Below are 15,032 nucleotides of genomic sequence, written 5' to 3'. Positions count from 1 at the left end.
TGGCATTCGCTCACTGAACACTCATTGAGCAACCCATGAAGAGGGTACTATTCTCATTCTCTCCTGAGGAGGACAGACGCCCAGAAAGATTCGACCCCTCACCCTAGCCCTGACCACTCAGTATCAGCTGGCCCAAAGGACCATTGCTGTCCACAGGGCCGCACACCCAGACGTCAGTGTTTTATGGCTGAAATCAACACGTGGTTCTTGGCCAACAGTGACCTGCCAAGTCCAGATAGTCTAGTTGTAGGAATAGGCAATTTTTCCCCAAGTAAATCAATCACGCGCATTCTTCTTTCCTTTTCACCGTGCTGTGTGACTGGTGGGATCTTAGTTTCCCTGCCAGGGATCATATCCTCACCCTTGGCAGTGAAAGCTGAGTCCTAACCCCGGGACCGCCAGGGAATGCCCACATTGTCTTCACTGCAGACCCATGACTGACCGCAGGTGTTCCCAGCACAGCCCCCAGGGCTGCCAAGTGGCACCTGGCCTCCCTCACCCGCTTGGGTGTCCTTGTGAACAGGTCATTCTTGAGAAGCAGCTCTGATTCCAGCCACTTTATAGATGAGGGCACAGGTGCCAAGGGCTGCATGCAGCGGAGGACGATGGGGTGCGGGATGAGGACGGGGATGCCCCTGCCCTGGGCCTGGACCCCAGCTGCACACTCCCTCGCCCCACACTCCCCCTGCCTGATCCTGCCCTCCCCAAACCTTTCCCCAACTTCTGACTCCAGTTCCAACTTTGGGGTGCAGGAAGGGTCAGAAGCCGGGACTGCGGAGCACACCCTCGCCCCAGCAAGCCACAGCAGACCCTGGTATCAGGCAAACAAATCTTTATTCCTGAGGTTAAAAACACGCTTGCTCCTCCAACTTGGCCAGTGTCTCATCCCCAGCCTAGAGCACTGAACTTGGAGTCCCAGGACCTCCATCCCTGAGTTCTGTGTGTGAGTGTGCGTGCACGGAGGGGACTCCTGGTGACGTCCGGAGGCAGCCCAGGGTTGTGGGGTTTCTCACAGGCACCCTGTCAAACCTGCAGAGGCAGGCAGTCTCAGGCGGAACGGCAGCATGGTCAGAGTTTGGTAACCTGGGCAGGGAGAGGAGAAGAGGAGGGTCCTGTCAGTTTCCAGAGGATAGCCTTCTCCCCGGGCAGGAGGGGAAGGCGGTGGGTCCCCGCGGGACAGAGCCATTCTAAGTCATCCAGGAAGGGCGGACTTCCCAAAATGGGGTCAGGAGGGGACAAGCAGGAGATAGACAGAGCTCAGCAGGCCAGAGGTCAACTCACCAAAACAGGGTCGACGGGGCTGGACCTCCGCTGTTGGAGTGCAAAGAGGACAGCGTCATGGACCGAGGCAAACAGATGCTGCTTGGTGATAGAAGCGTCGAAGAAGTGCCCATCCTCAAGCTGCTTGATCACGGGAGCTGTGGGCAACGAGTAGGTCTCTCCTGACTCCAGAGCCACCAGGAACCCCCAGGCGCTGACAGAACGTCCCCCTAACCATCACCTCTGTGGCTTATAGCTAATCCCCAACTCGTGACCCTTGACCCCGGCCTCCCAGGACACCTCTGACCTCCAGTTTCAGAGAAAGACTTTTTCCCTGTGCTGACCGGCAGACTCCTTGGCCAGAACCCTCACCCCCTGCCCGGACCTCTCTCGCTGTGTCCACCCCACGCACCGTGGCAGGCGGCCATGTACACCTCCACCTCGATCTCCCGGAAGTCACGGAAAATCTGCGGCACAAAAGGGGGCCAGGCTCAGAGGGGGCTCAGGGGCTCCAAGGGGGGCTCAGGGCAGGTTGGGGGAGAGAGTTCAGAGGGGTAGCTCGGGGGTGGGGGGCCAGGCTCAGAGGGGGGCTCAGGGGATCCGAGGAGGGCTCAGGGCAGGTTGGGGGAGAGAGTTCAGAGGGGTAGCTCGGGGGTGGGGGGCCAGCCTCAGAGGGGAGCTCAGGGGCTCCGAGGCGGGCTCAGGGCAGGTGGGGGGAGGGAGTTCAGAGGGGTAGCTCAGGGGTGGGGGACCAGGCTCAGAGGGGGGCTCAGGGGCTCCGAGGGGGGCTCAGGGCAGGTTGGGGGAGAGAGTTCAGAGGGGTAGCTCGGGGCGGGCGGGGGGCCAGGCTCAGAGGGCTCTTGGAGCTAGTTTAGGGTCAGGGTTGAAGATCAGGGTTGTCCTCCCCGAAGGCCCTTCTTAGGGACGCCCCTGGCCCCTTACATTCTTCAGGCTCTTGAGACACACAGTGTCCACGAAGGAGAAGGAGCTCAGGTCCAGGATGAGGGTGTGGAAATCTGGCTGAGGCAGGCCTAGGGCCTTCAGCGAGGACATGTCTGAGGCTTTGGCATCTTCTGGAGCCCAGGCTCCTGTTTCCTCTAGCTCAGTCCCTGCGCTCGCCTCCTGGGGAACCAGACACGCTGCAAGGGCCACCCATGGTGAGGGCGAGAGGGCAGGCGGGCAGGGAGCGGAGGGGCAGGCAGGGAACACGCACAGATGTGTGGAGACACACAATCAGACGTGAGCGCATACATGCAAATGCACATATATATTGGGTACGCAGGGAACACGGGAGGACATGGACACGGGGAGCTGGTATGCAAAGACAGGAGGGACACATGGGGACACCCAGGAGAGGACACCCAGACTCGGGGAGCACACAGACCGTGCTCTGCTACCACCTGGGCCCACGCTTATAGGGACATTTAAGAAGGAAGGGGAGACTTTCCTGGTGGTACAGTGGATAAGAACCCGCCTGCCAATGCAGGGGACATGGGTTCAATCCCTGATGCAGGAAGATCCCACGTGCCACGGAGCAACTAAGCCGCGTGCCACAACTACTGAAGTCCACGCGCCTACAGCCTGCGCTCCGCAGCGAGAGAAGCGCCACAGTGAGAAGCCCGTGCACCGCATCAAAGGGTAGCCCCCACCCTCCGCAGCTAGAGAAGTCCGCACGGCAACAAAGACCCAGCGTGACCAAAAGTAAAACAAACGAGCAAATAAAAATTATTTAAAGAGAAAAAAGAAGGAAGGGGATCAGGAGACCATGCCCCATCTTCAGGGGGCCAGAGCGCAGTGGCTAGGCGGTGCTGGAGCAAAGCAGAAGAGACACACGGACACACGTGCTCATGCAGACATCCTGCTTGACGTCTACCAGAGTCTCTGCTTGAGACTGGCGTCCCCTCTGACCCCAGATTTTCCCCACACGCCCAGCCCCTTCCCCGCTGTCCATGAGCACAGACTGTGGAGTCTTGTGGGATCCACAAATTCAAGGTCTTTGTCCAGGCATCAGATTACAGACTGGAGACCCCAAGCAGAAGTCTATGGCATATCACGAGAGGTCTCCCTGCAGAATATTGGATCCATCGCTCCCCTCCTCCTGCCACTGGCACGACAACTTTGAACCCACAGCTGGTAGGTCCATGGACTTCCTCCCGGGATCACCTGGGCACCCTGATCCCTGAAGCTGCCCCCTCCCTCCAGTCTCACCTTGGCCTTGGAGCCCTCCACATCGTTGTTGCTCTCGATGTCCACGACAGTAGTGTTGACATTGATGGAGATGGATGTGCCCTTGGAGGCAGCAGCCTAGGCCGGGAAAGGGGGTGGGCCGGGAAAGAGGTGTCTGAGATGTCAGGTGACAATCAGGCTGGGCAGGCCTGGCGTTGTCCCCTGGCTTTCTGCAGGTGGGTAGGTGGACCAGGAACTGAAGCTTGGGACCTGGAGCAGCCAGGCTGAAGGCTGTGGCGTTGTGACCCACTATGGGAAGAAGACCGTGATGGTTCATGCCACCACTGGCTTAGGAGGTGGGAGAAAAAATCAGACTCCCCCTAGAGCCCTAACCTGCCAGGGGAGGAAAGCAGGGTCCCTGGGGGCATCAGGGAGCGAGGAGAAGGGCTGAAGAATGAGGGTGAGCAGCCAGGAGGCTGGGAGGCAGGCTGGGAGGGGTCAGAGGGCCCTGCCTGTTTGGGGAGCTTATTCTCCTTCTGCAGTCGCTTCAGCTTCAGCTCTTGCTTCCGGAGCAGCTTCTTCTTCTGGGAGAGGAGGTAGTCCACATCCACACCGCACTGCAGCAAAGGACAGCGCAAGGGGTGTGCAGGTTGCAAGAGAGGAGGGACCCTCGGCCCCTCGCCCTCGGCCCGCGGACCCCAGGTCTCACCCTCTGCTTCAGTGAGTCACTGTAGAGCTCGGCGTTGGCAAAGTACACAGTGGCTGAGGAACGGAAGACCTTCACGCCTGGGACCTCCCTGGCCTGGGGACAGGTCAGGTAGGGGGTGGCTGAGCCCTCGTCCCTCCTAGCTGCATAGTGCCCTTCTTTCTTTCCTCCCCGTGTGCCCCGATACCTGCCACCCCAGCCCTCTGCTCCCCAGCCAACACAAGGCCCAGCCTGTGGCCCATGCCCTGGAGCTGGTGAGGTCATCCTGACCCCTCAGCAGGGTCTGTCAGAGCTTCTTTTTCCTCCTCCAGGGGGTCCTCAACCTCTCCCACCCCATCCCCCAGTCCTTCTGCCAATACCCAGGCCGGGGGAGTTCCCTGGTGGCCCAGTGGTGAAGACTCCACATTTGCACTGCAGGGGCATGGGTTTGATCCCTGGTCTGGGAACTATGATCCTGAAAGCCTTGCAGGCAGGCCAGGTTTCAGTGGCTCTCAGCTTCTGCTTGGGTGTCCAACCCTAGCACTGGGGGGGCTGTTTCCTGCATGCAGACAGAGGTCCTCCACAGCTGCTAGCCCAGCCAAGGCCTCCCCAGCTCCCACGCATCTCAGGACACTCCAGGTCTCTGCCCGGCCTTTGGGCCTGAACCATGTCCCTGCCCACCCCAACCCCCGCTTCCCCCACCTCCCTTGCCAGCCAGCTGAGCTCCTCCACGCATGTCCCCCCCACCCACCCTGCCACTCTGCCTCATGTACTGGGCTCAACCTTCAAGTCTCCATCAGAGGAAATGAGCTGGTTTGATTCCAGAGCCCCCGCCTTTGTTCTCAGAGCGTGGCGTGAAGCTTCTCAGGAGGTAAAGGACAGTAACCCCATTGATCAGATCCGGAAACAACTTTCCCTACATCCTGGTGCCCTGGATCCTGCCCCTCTGCATTCCTGACCCAGGCCTCTTCTGCAGGACGGGGCTTGTACTGCTGCCTCCGAGACGGATCCCACCCCTGGGGCCCAAGGCCCACACTCTGAGTGTATGTGTAGGGGGACCCCAAATTCCTCTCTTGAAATTTCAAGGACCAAAGCACCGTTAGCACCCCACCCCACTCCCTTGCCTGCGCCAGGCATGGAAGGTGCTGATAAGAGATGATCCCATTTGCCCCATCCCTCCCCATCCGCGTCACCCCCTGGCTTAGCCCTTGCTGCTCACCCCTGAGTATTCTGCCAGGTCTCTGTAAATATCTGTGTCTGGCATCTGCCCCAGGACAGAGTAGTGGGGCCTGTAGAAGGAGACAGTGCCACAAGAAGGGGGCGTTAGGAGAGGGGGCAATGGGGGCTTTCTGAGGAGCCTGGGGTCTCCTCCCGCCGCAAGATATGGGAAAGCTGGAGGAAGCCAGTGGGGACCTCGTCCCCTCACCAGCTGGAATGGGGGGGACGACATCAAAGGGGTGACTTACATCTGGGTGCGGACCACTACTAGCATCAGGGAGAATACTACTGCCACTGCCAGGCCGAGGTCCAGATTCAGCAGGATGGTGGCCACAAAGGTCACCACCCAGATGAGCTGCAAATAGAAGGGTCGTGGTCCACAGACTCCAGCAGGGTCACTGGGGCTGAGGGCCCTGACCCCGTCCCCAGCGTCCCAGGCATCTCACCAGATCCATTCGATTGGCCTTCCAGAGGGAGAACACGTCGGTGAACTGCATCACCATGCCCTTCAAGTTCACGATGACCACGGCGGCCAGGACCGCCTAGGGGACGAGGAGGGCCACCAGGGGCTGGTGAGAGGTGCTGGCTGCTCACCACCCTGAATCCCCTGGATGAGCCAGACTGTCCTGGAGAGCCTGGTAGGACCCTCAATGACACCAATCACCTTCCCTCGGAACCTAACGCCTGCGCTCTGATGCTCAAAAGTTTTTACTCCTGCCCCTCCACTCCAAATCTCTCCCCAGAGATTTCCAGCCTGACCCTGTATCCCTCCCCATCTCCTGGGACCTGATGGACTGCTCTGAGCTCCTGGCCTGGCCCAGGCCCTCAAGCCTGACTGGGTGGGCTAGGGGCTCACCTTGGGCAGGTCTTGGAAGAGTTCTCCCAGTTTGACGATGATAATGAGGATGAAGAAGGAGGAGACGGCTCCAGCCACCTGTGGAGTGGGTATAAGCAGGGCGGGTGGGCTGGAGTGCAGGAGAGAAGTGGGGAAAGCCGGGGGGAAAAGGGGGAGCCAGGGGAGGGGGAGCAGGGGGAGGACCACCCAGCAAAGCAGCAGGCCCACAGAGGCACACCTATGCCCACCTGGGTGTTGCCCCCGGTGCTCTCCTGCACCAGGCTCCGAGACATAGAGCAGCTCACAGGGAAGCACTGGAAGATGCCCCCAAGGAGGTTACTGAGGCCGAGAGCCACCAGCTCCTGAGCGGGGAGTGAGGAGCGAGCACACGTCACTAGTGGTGCGGGGTGTCCAGGCCTACGCACCCCCACCTCCACATCCACTTTGCAGCCACAAAGACTCGGCCACTGTCCCGAGTCCCCCACGCGGCCCCCGCACATCTGTGTGCTCTTTCCCTATCTCCCGCCTGGTACTCCATCCCCCTACCCCCTCCCAGGGGCTGGGGTCTGGGGACCCCGTGACCCGCATCCCATTCCCCAGACCTGGTTGCTGTACACCCGGTAGCCGTGCCTCAAGGCGAAGATCTTGCCCAGCGAGATGGCAATGGCGAACCCGACCACAGCGATGGCGAAGGCATTGCCCAGAAGCTTTGCAAACAGCTGCGGGTGGGGGGCCTTCGGGGGCACCAGCCTGTGAGGGGCATCAGTGAGGCCAAAGGAAGGTTCTGGGCCTGGCCGCCCAACCCTCCCTGACCCCACAGGGGCTGGAGCTCACCCTGCGGGGATTTTGCCCACGATGTCCACCCCAAATGCCTGCTGCAGGCCCACGCCGTAGGAGATGCCTGTGGCCCCGATGAGCTGCAGGGAAAGGACCGGGTCAGGGGAGGGCCTGGCACCATCGCGGTGAAGCGGGGGAGAAATCAGAGAAACCACTTGCCGGGTAAAGCAAGAAGCCTGAAGAGAAACCTTCAGAGGGGTGGGGAGAAGGCAGCGATAGGCTGAGAGCAGCACACGACCGACCGTTTTGAGAAAAGGGAGATGCTGCCAGGAGCGGTCTGCTGGGGCTCCCCCCTCCCCACCACCCCGTCTTCAGTCCCCACTCCAGCTAGTTTCTAAATACCTGGGGGGTGCCCACAAGGCAGGGACTCTCCTCACTTACCCTTCCCCCAGTCTGCCACCACCCCCCTACCCCAAGTCACCCCCCACCCCATCCCCACCCCCGAGGGGCCCCCAGAATTCCAACCGTGAGCAGCTCCCCGGGGAGTGGCATGGGCAGATGTCGCCGTAGCTTTTCATTCAGCAGCTTCACCAGCACGAGCACCACTCCCGCCACGATGGCAGTGATCACGGTACCGACCACCGTCTGGGGCAGCTTCCAGCAGACCTCCAGTACTGTCTGAGGGGGGCAGGGTCACGGCCAGCTCTCCCGGTCCGGGCCCATCCACCCGTCCCTCCTCCCTGCCCTCACTCACATAGATGAGGGACAGCGGTCCAGAGCGGCTGGTTAGATGGAGGCCAAACACATACTTGAGTTGCGAGATAAACACGTGCACAGACGCGGCCGTGGTGTAGGCTCGGACCAGAGGCTCTGATAGGTAGGTGACCACGAAGCCGAAGTGGACCATGCCCAGCCCCACCTGTGGGGTGCACGGGACAATCAGGGGAGGTGAGGGTCCTAGAGGTGGCCGGGGCAGAGCCCAGGGCAGGTGAGATCATGAGCGATGAGGGGGCGGTGATGGTCAGACACTCAGAGGAAACTGTCAGATGGGGTGAGGTGGGGGTGCGGGGCAGGATTGGCAGTCAGGGGCATGTACTCCTGATGGCTCTGCACCTGGAAGAGGCCCACGAGGACACTGAGAGTGGAGGCCAGCTGCACCCGGGTGTCGTCCCTGGCTGTCACGTTGACTGTGGAGTTCAAGCCCAGCAGGAAGGCGTCGTCCGGAGCCAGCGATTCCATCACACTGCCCACCATCACGGACATGACGGCAAAGGTGCCTGCAGGGGCAGATCAGGGTGGTCTGAAGAAGGGAGAACACGGCTTGCCCTGGATTCTGGGTCTTAAGGGAGCGACCAGGAGACACCAGTTCTAGACAAATGTCTGCAGACTATGCTGTGCTAATGGAGGGCAGTGCTGACGGTCAGGTACGCACCCCAAGTTCCAAGGCTCTTGAGGGTGCCTAGCATCATTTCCCCTGCCCAGGCTGTGTCCATGGACTCAGGACAGCTCCGCTAGCGAAAAGTGGAATGGGGAAGGGCGCAAGGCCTGACTCAGGCTTCCAGGCTTGTGCCAAGTCTGGGCCCCGTGAGTAGCTTCACCCACCACATCCTCCTGGGTCAGGGCCTCTGATCATCTGAATCTGTGTTTTCATGGTCAGAGGCCCAGTCCTACCTAGAATGCCCACACCAATGCCTCCCTCCCTCTTCCCTAGGTCTCTCTGCCTTGCTCAGTGCCCCCTCTCCCTGCCCCCATGGGGAATGCGGGCATGCTCCTGCAAGGCTAGGCCTGGCTCCACTCACCCACAGAGATGTGCCGGGAAGTGCCAAACAGGAAATAAACAAAGACAGGATAGAAGGAGCTGTAGAGGCCATACACGGGGGGCAGTCCAGCCAGGAGGGCATAGGCCAGGCCTAGAGGTGGAATGGTAGCAATGTAGACTTGAGGTCAGGGGCTTGAAAGGATGCGGAAATGCTGCCCCTGGGTCATGCACCATAGTCCCAGGGGCAGGAGTCATGCTTTGGGCCGTGGGGAAGGCGAGGGTTGAGGTGGGGGTGGGGTGCACAGACCACAGGCTAAGGCCTTGAAGGGTCAGGATCACCATCCAAGGGCTGAGGGTACAGTCTCCAGGTCAAGTGCGGCTTACCCTGTGGTAGCTGCATAATGGCCACACTCAGGCCAGACAACAAGTCACCCAGAAGCCAGTCACGCACAGAATACTGGGGAAGCCAGGCCAAAACCGGGAGGTACTGAAGCAGAAGGGCTTGGGCCCGCGCACGGGAGCACCTGGGGACACCAGGGTAGGTATTAGGTGCTGGTTTAGTTGCTTAGTCGTGTCCTTCTCTTTGTGACCCCCCAAGGACTGCAGCCCACCAGGTTCCTCTGTCCACAGCATTTTTCCAGGCAAGAATACTGGAGTGGGTTGCCATTTCCTTCTCCAGGGGATCTTCACGACCCTGGGAATTGAACCTAGGTCTCCAGCATTGCAGGCAGATTCTTCACCCACTGAGCCACCAAGCCCAAGCCCAAGTAGGTATCAGAGGCAGGGGCTCCCTCGGTTCTGGCCAGGGCCCACTGTCAACCTTACCGAAACCAGATTCGCCACTGGAGCGTCACTGGTGCTGGGCTCCGGCTCCCCAGCTCTTCCAGCTGTTCTTGGTTCAGCAGCGGCCGCTCCACACGGTAGTCTCGCCGCCTCAGCTCCATGGCCTGCATCCTGGACAGCAGTGCCTGCGTGTCCCTCTCTCTGGTGGGTGTGGGGGTGAGGGGGCGGTGAGGCCAGAAACAGTGAGGGCACAACCTGGCCCAGCCACCCCTAGACCTCCACCAGGGACTGGAGGATGCCCCACCTGGCTTTTCTAGGTCTCAAGATCTAGACAGGTCCAACCCCCTAGCTGCCTCTTGCAGGCCCCAAGGCCCACGCCCAGGCAGGGGCAGTACCTGAACTTTGGCTAGTGGAAAACTCTCGCTGGGCCAAAGTCCCCCACAAAGAGACAGCAGGATGAGCATAAGCCACACTTCGGCCCAGGTGTGGCTGCCCAGCCTTTGCTGTTCGCCAATCTAGCTTGCAGGCTGACTGCTCCTCCCAGCCTCCTCCCCCAACCCCTGCTCTCCGCCAGCCAATCCCCACCAGTCTGAGTCCTTATCCAGCCGCCCCACGAGCCCAGTGCGTGTTGTCTGAGAGTGCAGACACGGGAGGAGGAATCCAGCATAGCAGGCAAGCCTCTCTATAGGAGGAGGCGGCTCTAAGAAAAGCAAAGCATCGGGGCTAAGACTGCCCGCAGGGCTCCAGTCACACGGTCCAGGTGGTAGACAACTGAGGCCCCATAATGGGAAACCCAGGGGCTTGGTTCTCACCAGGAGGGAAGACTTTCGAGCCTGGAAAGGGACGCTCCCTTATTAATGAGGGACAATCTCACTTGAGAAGATGATCTCTGGGAGGATCTCGCCTAATAGGAAGCTCTTCCCTGACAGGTAAGTTTTCACCAACTAGGTGAGGTCTGTCCTGGGGAGAATCTCTGATCTGCCTAGTGGCTACCATCTGAATAAGGGGAATGATCTCACTGGAATAGGAGATCTGGGTGGAGGGGAGGGAGTTCTTAGGGGTCCCTGACAGCTCAGTGGTAAAACAAACAAAAAAACCCTCCTGCAATTCAGGAGACACAGGTGCGATCCCTGAGAATCCCATGGACAGAGGAGAGGAGGCTGGTGGGCTACAGTCCATGGCGTCGCCGAGTAGGCCATGACTGAACTCACAGGCATGGGAAAGGAGATTTTACCTGGGTGCGCCCTCACCTGGGAGAAGCTGTCCCAGAAATAGTTCTCCCCTGGGAATAGGAGCTCTTAGAGAGTGAGCGCTTACCTGGGGGAAAGTTTTCACCTGCCAGGGAACTTCTGATCAGGAGGGACTTCTCACCTAAGGTAAGCTCTGAGTGGGGAAAGCTCTCACCTAGGAAGGGATCTCAGAGGGGGAAAGCTTACCTGGAGAGTAGCTCCCCTCTTCAGGGGGAAAGCATTAACCTGTCAGGAAATTTCTGACCTGTGAAAAGCTCTGACCTAAGGTAAGGTTCCCAGCTGGCGGGCAGGAGCTCACCTGGAAAGGGCCTCTAACCTGGATGTCCCGGTGGAAGGAGGGAGTGGAGTGGGTGCAAGGACGATCCTGAGACTACTGGCATGGCCGACTCACAGAGATCTTTGAGCCCCCCTCGCCCCTCCTCCGTGAGTCACTCGAGGTCTTACAGGGCGCCCACCCCCGCCCCCTCGCCGCCCCCCCGCCGCCCCCCCGCGCCGCCGAACCCGCGCTTGGCGGGCGGGGCCTAGCTCTTTGGCCCCTCCCCCTAGGAGGGCCCGGCACCCAGAAGGGCCGGAGCGCTCATTCCCGGACAAGTTGCATCGCTGGGTGTACTCAAGCCCCCGCTATGGACACTCTTGCAGCCACGTCCAGGGCCCCAACGCGCCGCACCGGCGCACCTCCTGGGCCGGAGCTCTTCCGCACACAGCCGCCTCCCGGCGGCTCCTGGCTAGCCCTCGGACGGCGCTGGAGCGGCTTTCCTCGCAGCCTATAGGGGCTGGGGTCGCGCGGGCTCCCGCCCCATCCCTCGCTACGGTTGGGCAGCCGCCTGCAGAAAATCCACAAAGCGGTAAACAGAGGCGCGCCAGGCGGGAAATGCCTGCTCGGAACTCGGTGGTACTCCCTCCCCTTTCCTAACTAACCCAAGCCGGGCGCCTGCTCGGGGGCCAAGGGGTGGTCCGCTTCTCGGGCATTCGAACACGAGGAACTGAGGCCGCGCCCTGCACTCACCCCGGCGCTTCCGACAGCCCCATGGCTGGTGGGCATCCGAGAGGCAGTAGCTCCCAAGCTCGAGCAAGAGGCCGCTACAGCCCGAGAGGCGGGGCCGGGACAGAGGCGAGGCCTGAAGCTCACTTCCAGCGGCCAATCCCCGGGCAGAACAGGGAAGGCTTGGGCCAATCAGCGTGCCGGAGCGGGGCTTCAGGGACGCTCCGCCGGCTCAGCGAACCCTAAGGAGGGAGATTTAACCCTTTCCTTCCCCTGTGACTTGGCTCTGGCTCCTCCTCGTGGCCTGACTAACTAACTCTCTTGCCTGAGAGGGTTGTGGGACTAAGCGGGATTAAAGACCTGAGCTGGTTCCTCAGTGGTATGGGGTTGACACCAGGTCCTGGCTTCTTGCGGAGGGTGCCCTCGGGGTGGGGAGCAGAGTGTCAGGGGCGCGGCTGATGACCAGAGCCTTAGCTCGCCGTGGGGTGTCCGGGTCCGTGGGGCCTCTCATGCCTCCATGAGGGCACCACCCTCAGGCTTTACCCCTGAGACTTGGCATGTCTCTAAGACCCGAGGGGCTCAAGGGCTCCCTTCAACGCTGGACACACAGACCTGAAAGTTTGCGAGCTCCGCCCCCCACCCCCACCCCCGACCACCCTCCCCAAAGGAAGCACATGAGGTCGAAAGGCTTCTGCCTGGGTTCCTGATGAGCGGGATGACAGCTAGGGGTCAGTGGTGTCAATAGACTGAGGGCAGTTCCTAGGGTCGGTTTGAGAGCCAGAGTAAATGCCAAGTCAGGGCAGCAGGCCGGGCAGACTTAGGAAGCCGTCAAGTTGCCGCCTTGACGGGGCCTTACCCTGTGCTCATACTTCAAGCCTGACTTCAAGTCGATGGAACAGAATTCAGGATGAGATTGCAACCTGGTCCAGATCTTCAATGAAATGAGCTAAAAATAGCCGAATATTCTCGGGGAGGAGGAGGGGGCAGTGCTCAGATTTCTCCCCCAAGGTCAACCCCAGGAAATCATTCATAGCCACCCTCCAACCCCCACCCCCAAACAGAATGAGGCAATAACCATTTTCTATAGAAGTTTATTCCCAAAACAGAGCGCCGCTTCACGGTACAATTTACACAGACAGGAAAAGGAGCCACTGGGCTGGAGGGGGGACTCCCCCTCCCAGAGAGGGGCAACTGCAGAACCTAGGACATAGAAAGGACAGCCCCCTCTCCCTGCAGCAGACCCTTCAACCCTTCAAGGGCTGGGGTCACTCTAGGTAAGGAGAGCTGGGGTCCTGGCTGGCGGGATTTGGCACCAGTCAGTAAAGTAGAACTTTTAATCTCCTTGAAAACTGCCTCCCAAGAGTATGTGTGAAGGAGGTGGGTGTCAGCACAGACCCTCCACAGCCCTGCATGGCCGCTGTTCCCAGTGGTAGGTAGGAAGATGCCTACTCTTACCACTGGGCCTTCTGGGCCTGCTGTTCAATAAGGGACTCAGGGCTGACCTTTGGCCTGGAATGACTAGAGGGTTAGAAACCCCTCAAGATGACCAGATTCAGGGTCCTCACAGGTGGGTCCTCCAAGCCCCTCTCCCACTTTCTCTACCTTTCACTTGTAAACAAAGGGGGGAAAAAATTCTCAACTGTAAACAAACTGTAAAAGTTTTAAACTGTAAACAAAGTGTAAAAACTGTTTTAAACTCTTGACCTGTAAACAAAGTAACAAAATGTCAAAGCCCCCAGTTCTGGACATCAGACGAAGTAATAAAAGGGAGAGTTTGTGAACTGGGTCCTAACAGTCGTTTTTCCCTTTACAAGGGAATCAAGGAGCGATGGAACTGAGTCACTTCCTGCAGCCCGGTGCCTGGGGCCAGGGAGGCTCCTGTAAACATGGGAGGCAGTGGCACCTACATTCTGAGTCTTTAATTCCCTTGTTTTTGCTCCCTTTGCTCCCCCTCCGACATCACCCTTCAGAATAAATTCTAGCAGGGGGCAGTGTCAGGGAACCCAATGGCACCACGACATTTGTACACGGCAGGGGCAGGGGCGGCGAGGACTCCATCCACCCTCTGCAGGAATGTCTGAATAGAGGCCTGAGCCTCTCCCTGTGGGAGAAGGGCAGCCTAGATCTGTAAACATGACATCTGCTGATCCACCAGCGCCCCACAGCATCAGTCCTGGGACATAAGGCAGTAAGTGGCAGGGACTCCGCATAATAAACACACACATCCACGGGGAGGGGCAGCATGAGCGAGCCCCTGTGAGGAGGTCAGAGGACCCCTGTTTTCAAGACCACCCCCCACCCCGAGTCCCCAAAGTGTGCCCTGTGGGACATCCAAGCAAAAGCAAAGATTAATTCTGCACTTGGGGCCCCGACAGTATGCAGATCAACCAGGGAATAGGGGGGTGGGGGGTGCATTTACCCCTCCTGTCTGAATCCTCCCCATTAAGATGAGAGGAAAGAGCCAATAATTTGCCAGGGACCCAGATGGGCCCAAACGCTGAACCTCTTTCCCCTCTGTCCCCCTCCCCCTCCCAGCCCAGCCTCAGAACCCCGGGAGACAGAAAAGATGAAAAATAACATAAGCATATCTCTCTGGTTACAAAGGTACAAAACGTATAAAAGTCCTCCCCCCAGCTCCCTCACTCCCCGCGCCTGTTACATGCTTGCACACGCTCACAGACGCTTGCACACGCTCAAAGACGAGCATGGACAGTCGAGCATGGACAGTCGGTGCTGCAGCAACAGGGAGAGCTGGGGGCGCGGTTGTGGGAGGCTGCCCCGGGATTGGCCCTCAAGTCCCGGAGTCTCTTTTGTTAGCCCAGATCCTCCATCGACCCCGGCTGGTCCTCTTCTGCTCAGCCGCTCCTCAGGAGTGACCCTCACTTCTGGGAACTCTGCAGAGTTGAATGTGGAGACTGAAGGTGGTTGCTGAGAGTCAGGTCCCCCTGGACACCCCACCATACCTGACCCGGGCCGCCTCCCCCATCACCTTTACCTCTCAGTCCCCAGCCTCCTTATGTCCAGTCTGCGGTTCTTAGAGCCCTTCACCCATTCTGGAACCCAGTCTCACCAGCCAGGCCCTTTGACTAGCCATCTATGTCTTTTCTCTTAAGCACTGAATGAGCACCTACTATGTACAGGTTCTGTTAAACACCTGACCAAAAAAAAAAACCTCCCAAATCTCTGCACCTCAACAAGTTTGCTACCGCAGGCCTATTTTGCAGATGATGAAACAGGCTCAGAGAGGTCAAGTGTGAGTCCAGAGCCTGAACCCCTGCTCAGTCCTCCCAGCCCTCCACAACAGTCAGACCCCAAGG

General features: G+C 59.4%; 1 protein-coding gene and 1 long non-coding RNA gene across 7 annotated transcripts in view; one reads left to right on the top strand and one right to left on the bottom strand.

Moving 5' to 3' along the window:
* Positions 1 to 817: 817 nt before the first annotated feature.
* Positions 818 to 15,032, bottom strand: part of LOC138424804 (cadherin EGF LAG seven-pass G-type receptor 3) — a 39,208-nt gene continuing 24,993 nt past the window's right edge. Inside the window, exons 1-21 of one of the 6 annotated variants that reach the window (XM_069562193.1) lie at positions 11,740 to 11,840; positions 9,526 to 9,684; positions 9,085 to 9,224; positions 8,741 to 8,851; positions 8,055 to 8,218; positions 7,696 to 7,860; positions 7,467 to 7,619; positions 6,999 to 7,081; positions 6,767 to 6,914; positions 6,413 to 6,526; positions 6,186 to 6,263; positions 5,776 to 5,871; positions 5,578 to 5,684; positions 5,331 to 5,400; positions 4,136 to 4,228; positions 3,939 to 4,043; positions 3,469 to 3,564; positions 2,203 to 2,382; positions 1,673 to 1,727; positions 1,282 to 1,418; positions 818 to 1,083 (exon numbers count right to left, since the gene is read on the bottom strand). In XM_069562193.1, the coding sequence (XP_069418294.1) occupies positions 1,069 to 1,083; positions 1,282 to 1,418; positions 1,673 to 1,727; positions 2,203 to 2,382; positions 3,469 to 3,564; positions 3,939 to 4,043; positions 4,136 to 4,228; positions 5,331 to 5,400; positions 5,578 to 5,684; positions 5,776 to 5,871; positions 6,186 to 6,263; positions 6,413 to 6,526; positions 6,767 to 6,914; positions 6,999 to 7,081; positions 7,467 to 7,619; positions 7,696 to 7,860; positions 8,055 to 8,218; positions 8,741 to 8,851; positions 9,085 to 9,224; positions 9,526 to 9,684; positions 11,740 to 11,762 (2,292 nt within the window). In that variant the 5' untranslated portion in view covers positions 11,763 to 11,840 and the 3' untranslated portion in view covers positions 818 to 1,068. Of the gene's footprint in view, positions 1,084 to 1,281; positions 1,419 to 1,672; positions 1,728 to 2,202; positions 2,411 to 3,468; positions 3,565 to 3,930; positions 4,044 to 4,135; positions 4,229 to 5,330; positions 5,401 to 5,577; positions 5,685 to 5,775; positions 5,872 to 6,185; positions 6,264 to 6,412; positions 6,527 to 6,766; positions 6,915 to 6,998; positions 7,082 to 7,466; positions 7,620 to 7,695; positions 7,861 to 8,054; positions 8,219 to 8,740; positions 8,852 to 9,084; positions 9,225 to 9,525; positions 9,685 to 9,878; positions 11,146 to 11,651; positions 11,841 to 12,790; positions 14,610 to 15,032 lie in introns of those variants that run through there. The other 5 variants (XM_070289398.1, XM_070289397.1, XM_070289396.1 and 2 more) reach the window with 5 other exon arrangements.
* Positions 9,919 to 13,496, top strand: LOC138424805 (uncharacterized). The gene is made up of 2 exons (XR_011250971.1): positions 9,919 to 10,412; positions 11,373 to 13,496. It is a non-coding gene; the product is annotated as an uncharacterized lncRNA (long non-coding RNA).

This window comes from Ovis canadensis, chromosome 19 (genome assembly GCF_042477335.2).
Source record: "Ovis canadensis isolate MfBH-ARS-UI-01 breed Bighorn chromosome 19, ARS-UI_OviCan_v2, whole genome shotgun sequence".
NCBI lineage: Eukaryota > Metazoa > Chordata > Mammalia > Artiodactyla > Bovidae > Ovis > Ovis canadensis.
Note: the sequence above shows the minus strand (reverse complement) of the source record. Positions and strands in the feature narration are given on the sequence as shown.